Below are 5,863 nucleotides of genomic sequence, written 5' to 3'. Positions count from 1 at the left end.
CCCCCCCCCCCCCCCCCCCCGCAATGCCGCTGCGCAGGCGAAGCCGGGGCCGTTATTTGCCTACACCCAGCTTTCTGCGCAAACCTTCCGGCCGGCTCGGGGGACGCAGGCTATACCTGCACGGCCCGCTGCTCCTTCCAGAGCTTCATCTGGTCGCTGGCTGGATCCCGGCTGTCCGCCATGGTGTGCGACTGGCTTCGCAGAACTTTGCAGGCGGCCTCTGCTCCCTGGTCTCCACCCTCAGCGGACGAACCCGTCTACCACCCTGCGCCTGAAGTAGGCGACTTCAGACTCCGCCAATCAGCTCCGCCCCCTCGTCCCGCCCCCGCGGGGATGCCGCCTCCTGATTGGCCGCTCCAGCGTCAGGCAGGATGGGATTGGAAGCCAAATATGGGCGGGAGGAGACGGACAAGGCGCTGGGTCTCCTCTGGAAGGAGACTGTACCCCGGGACTGGGAGAGGCCAGAGAGGTGTGTGAAAAGGGAGGGGAGTCCCGCCCTTCTGACTCCCAACCCTGGGACTTATGAACCCAGAGCTGGGCCCCACCTAAGGGGCCCTGACTCTCGCCTCGTGTTATCGGCATCCTTCAGGCTGCTGGTTTAGCTGAGGGGACGCTTAGGCGCTGCTGGGTGGGGCTTTGCACTCGAAACGCGATCTCTGCTCTTAATAATTCAGAAATCCTGGGTTGCATTCCTAGGGGCAAAACGAATTTTTTACTTACCCCAGTGTTAGTATCGTTTGCAACTGAGGGATTGATGGGAATATGGAAGAAATGCAAACACTGATTCCGCAGTTAAGTTTTAACCAGTTATCTTACTCTCAAATGTCACGCTCGTTTTCCTGGATCACAGACTATATACGCAGAAAAACTGCTTTTTTAAAAAACACGGAAAAATGAAACACTGACAGATTCTTAATACTCTTAATAGTCTCAAATCCATAGGAAGGACGTTCAGCCTTTTAGGTTCCCTTTTGGCTCAGCAAGCTCATCTTTTAGAGTATCTAGCATGTGCTAGATGTTGCTAGATGTTTACCAGACTGTATCATTTACTCCTTACAACAGTCTCGTGATGAAAATTTGGTTATCCCACACTTTAAATATGAAGAATCTGAGGCTGAAGAGAGGTGGAGGAACTTGCCAAAAGCTTAAAAACTAGCAAAATGTCAGAGCCTAGATCCTCCGTCTTCTGGTATCAAAGCCTGGGCCCTGAACCACGGTGCTATCCTGCCTTTCTAAGAATAAGAATTTTGAAAAATTCTAAGAATTTTGGCTCTGTGTTCTTAAAGAGCCATGTTGGAAAATTAAATATTTAGTAAGTTACCGACTTGTTTGTCATTGTAATCAAATGGACTTAATGATTTTCCCCCTCAGGTGCTAGGATTTCTCTTTAAACACCTTAATACATAGAAACATACCATAATCTTCAAATTAAGAGTGCTCAAATTTAAATTTTACCTTTTTCAGTAAAGCTACAAATAATGGGTGGGCATATGACAGGGAAAATTTCAGAAGTTCTTGATTTTACAAAAGTGTGATATCAAGAATCTGTCACAAAAGTTTAACTTTTGCAGTTCATTGAAAAAGCAGCCCCAAAATCAACCTTCAGCAACTTATATTTTTCCTTCATTACACCTGGCACAACTGTGAAGTTGCTATTAACTGTGTGATTTGTGCGATGTCTTTTGCTACCCACAACTCAGGACACTGAGGCACAGAGAGGTTAAATAAGTAACTTGTCCAAAATTACATATTATTAAGGCAGAGAGTCGGGAGTCTAGCTCTGACCATCTCCTAAGCTCATGGCTTGTTGAATAAATAAATGTTGAAAAAATCAAATTAATCATTTTCTTCATTGACTAAATTTCAACAAAGTAAATAAAAAGAGACCTGGCGTCATGTGTTAACCTTTGTTCTTTACATGAACATTGTCCTGTTTATCTTTTTTTTTCTCTGTTTCCTTTAGTGTTGGTTTGGATTCCTAAGGAATTTCCAGGGAAAGAAAAATGGAGAAACAAGACACTTTCAGATCGTGTCATATCTTGTACATTAAAATAAGGTATGTGCTTTCAAGTAATGACAATGAATTTATTTTGGCTGCAATACTATAATACCTAGTATTATATTCATTAACTTTACAATTATTATAATTTAAGTGAAAACACGTCTAAGAATCAGCCCTAGCTAAAAAAATACATTAAATCCATTTGATTCTAAAGGTAATTCCAAGTGATTGGCTCAGTAAATAAATTTGGTCCCAGATTTTTATATTTTATTAACATAAACACATGAGTATTTTCGTTGGTATTGAGTAAAATTGTGATTTAGAAAATGCCGTTCTCTGATTATTCAGAACCCGATGAGGTAAAATGTACTGGCACAAAACATAATGTTATGAATCCTGATATCACCAAATCTAAATCCAAGCTTACAGAGTAGGCCATAAAATAAATGCCTAAGAGAAAAGTCTGGCCACGCAACTGGGAAACTTTACTGACAAATTTTCTTTCATCACTTATTTGAAAGAAAAGAATGGAGAGGACGCATTATGTTTTGTCGGATGACAGGTGCGCAGAGCAGCATGAGCAGAAACAGAAACCGAAATTGTTATTTCTGTTTGGATTCCACCCACCTTCTGAGGGAGAAGGTTCCACATATTTTTATTTCATTCTTTTCACAATGGCCTTGTGGAATAACTTGGGGATAGAGAGAGGGGGAGAAGAAAGGAACAGAGTGTGAAAGAAAACAGATGTTTTGCAATCCAGAATGCCCTGTGAGGGAGGGACGGTGAACTCTACCACAGTGGTATGTCTCCAACCCACTGTGGGCTAGGCCTGAGCAGACAGGAGAGGGAAGCAGAATTTGCAAAAAGTGCCAGTGGTTTTATATGTGGCAGTGGCATGTACCCTCTACTCTGCCAACTTTGCTTTACCACACTTTACTCCTGCTTTAATAAGAACAGTCACTTAGGAGAAGGTAGCCCACATGTCCTTCGGCATCTGGTAGTGGCCACAGTTGGAACTATCCCCAGGCCATGTGTTCCATGTATTGATCTGGGTGTTTGAGAAAGACAAAACACAGAAATCAGAATTTGGAATGTGTTACTACCCTAACTTCTTTTTTTCTGATTTTAAAAGTAATGACTGCCTACTAATGGGGGCTTGGGAATATAAAATAATATGTAAAATAAGCAATTATCCACAGATGGTAATAAATAGGTAACTTTTTTACTAATATTTTCTCTCGTGTATGTAATGTGTGTGTTTGTGTGTGTGTATGTGTGTGTGAGACAGAGAGAGGGACTAATAATGGATCATATGGAATATGTAATTTTGTATGCTGCTTTTTTTTCAACTATTAAATCTGTTTAGTAAGGACAACTTTGCTCATACAAAACAACAACAGCTTACAACAATCTGAGTGCTGTCCACACCTGAGTGCCGGACACACCCTCAGGGACAGGGAGGCACTGTGGGCACTTAGAGCCCTTCCCCCACACCCAGAGAAGACCCTGGGTACTCCTCCACCACCTTGCCCCTGAGGGAGATGAGAGCCGAAGTATTACTGCTACCCCCTGCCCCAAAAAAACCATGGCACAGAGCACTTCTCCTCGTGTTGCTCATTAATACTGGGGGAGGGCCCTCCCCTCACTGGTGGAGAGACACAAGAAGCTGAGTTGTTGAGGGGTGGGCGGGGAGTGAAGTGGGTAATGGGCAAGAAGCAGAGTGGAGACATCTTTGGCCCACCCACTAGGCCACAGTGGAAATTTGCAGGACCATAAAAGTAGCACTGCCTTTGCCCACAAGCTGCTTTTTTAAAAACTTTCAAAACATTTCATTTCACCTGAATTTCATGTGATACAAAAGTATTACAGGCTTAAACCTGTCATCCAAGGCCCTTTCCATTCTTCAAGCCAACTTTCCTAAGCGGCAAATAGATCAGAAACAAATCATATTCTGTAGATCATATATAGAAGATTTTCCTTTACAAGAATGAAATAGTTAGGCATGTGCTATTTAGTATAGCTTGGCATGCCAGTGTATGTTGATAAATTTAGGTAATTGTTGAGAGGTACATCCCATATGTAAAAGAACTCAACAGACAGCAGATAGCTTAAGCCTTGATTGAGGACAAAGCATCTGACAGGTTTTTTTAGTTTTTATTTTGTTTTGTTTTATTTTTAAGATATGCCATTTGTCAGTTCAGGTTTGGCCCTTTTTAGTCTTTTTGCTCAGTCTTCTGAACACTTGCATTTTTTACATTTTGTAGAGCTTTTGGACTTTGTCTCATTTTGTCCTCTCAGAATCTTGTTTCTCAGCAGCACACTTAGCTTGTACTTGCTCAGCTTTTTCTTGTGCTTGTTCATTTGATGATTTATTTTTCTTTGGAAGAGTAATGAGGTCTGCATTTTTGCTACACTGTCCTGGCTGAGGCTGGTCAACTCTGCAGTGTGCTTCACACAAAGCCTGGTCAGTAATACCTGTTCTTCTGGCAACGGCTGAACACCTTGTTCTGCTGACAGAGCCTGCTTAACTTTTCTAAGTGGCTTCCTGAGCCTTTCCTCTTCAGCTAATTAGAGATGTTTCAGATTGTCAGGGCATCCAACTGCAAATAGGGATTCCTCTGAGGTTTGAACCTTCTTTTCCTTCCAAAGCAACCTCTTGTAATTTTGCTGAATCTTCCGTTTTCTTGAAATGCAAAGCCTGTCCGTCAGGAATGCTTCCCCCCAAATGGTTAGGTCACCACAGCTGTGGTTTAAATTTCTTATTTCTGAATCTGATGAGAAACTCCATTGCCATGTATCCCAAAACTCCCTGTCCACCATCTTGCTGCAAGCCTCTCTGGCACCATGGCACAACAACCTTGTGCTATGCCCTGTTTTTTTTACTTAACCTTACGGGATGAAATTCTCCCCGAGTCACTAAATATTCTTTGAAAGTGTGTGTGTGTTTTCTCATGGTTGCACAATGTGCAGTCAAAAAACTAATCCCTTATTTACAAACTCCCTTACTGGGAACATTGAATATTTTCCCAGTATAAATAACAGTATCGTGAACATCCTTCTTCTCTATTTGTATTTACTTCCGTAGGACCTATTTCTAGAAGTAACTTTTGGTTCAAACCATATGAATATTTGAAGTCCCTTGTGATATATGGTCCATTGTTTTCTGCAAAACTTGAGCCAGTTGACACTCATCAACACCGAGTGAGGACTGGAAATAAAATCTTAAAGATAGATACGTAGTTAGATTCTAGATGCCTATACAATGCCTATCTTATTAGGTTGTTGAGAAAGAACAACACCTCTCATGTCATATTCAGCCATTACCACCACCCCCAGGGGATTCATTTCATCTAGTGAATGTCTACAGTGTCCTATGTACTCTGTGTGCTTGACTTCGGGAACGTAGCACTAAATGAGATGGGTATGGGCAAACAATCAAATAAACACTGGGTGAAGAGTGTTCTGAGAAAGGAAATAGACTTGCCGCAGGTACCAAAGAAGGTTACCTAACCTAAACTCGAGAGGTCATGGGAGGCTTCCTTGAGGAAATAATAGCCAAATGAATCTTGAAGGATGAACAGGTGTTGGAAATAGGGCCAAGAAAAAGCATTATGTTAGCCTCACTGTGGCCACAGAAATCTGAAGAGATTTCTTCCATTCTTCCTGGAAAGCCTGACTTCATCAACATTGGTGTTGTGACATCTTGTCTAGTACGAGAAGAGCCAGCAAACATTTGCGGCTGGAGTTCAGCCTTTCTCAAGTTTGCCCAAGCATGCTGGCCTCTGTATCTGACTCAGACTGGCTTTGGCCCCTGCTCATCATGCCCTCTCCTTCCTCATCTTTCCCCCACTTGCAAGGCCC

General features: G+C 42.5%; 1 protein-coding gene and 1 pseudogene across 1 annotated transcript in view; both read right to left on the bottom strand.

Annotated features, from left to right (window-relative positions):
• CAT (catalase) overlaps positions 1–280 on the bottom strand; it is a 36,288-nt gene extending 36,008 nt beyond the window's left edge. The window contains exon 1 of the mRNA XM_040638941.1: positions 117–280. Coding sequence (XP_040494875.1) covers positions 117–182 — 66 coding nt within the window. The 5' untranslated portion in view covers positions 183–280. The remainder of the gene's footprint in view (positions 1–116) is intronic.
• A 3,869-nt stretch (positions 281–4,149) lies between these two features.
• Positions 4,150–4,848, bottom strand: LOC121104824 (annotated as a pseudogene).
• Positions 4,849–5,863: the final 1,015 nt, after the last annotated feature.

The sequence above is a fragment of the Ursus maritimus genome, unplaced genomic scaffold (assembly GCF_017311325.1).
Source record: "Ursus maritimus isolate PB19 unplaced genomic scaffold, ASM1731132v1 scaffold_23, whole genome shotgun sequence".
In the NCBI taxonomy this organism is placed as follows: Eukaryota; Metazoa; Chordata; class Mammalia; order Carnivora; family Ursidae; genus Ursus; species Ursus maritimus.
The sequence above is the reverse complement of the archived record's forward strand: the minus strand, read 5'-3'. Positions and strand labels throughout refer to the sequence as shown.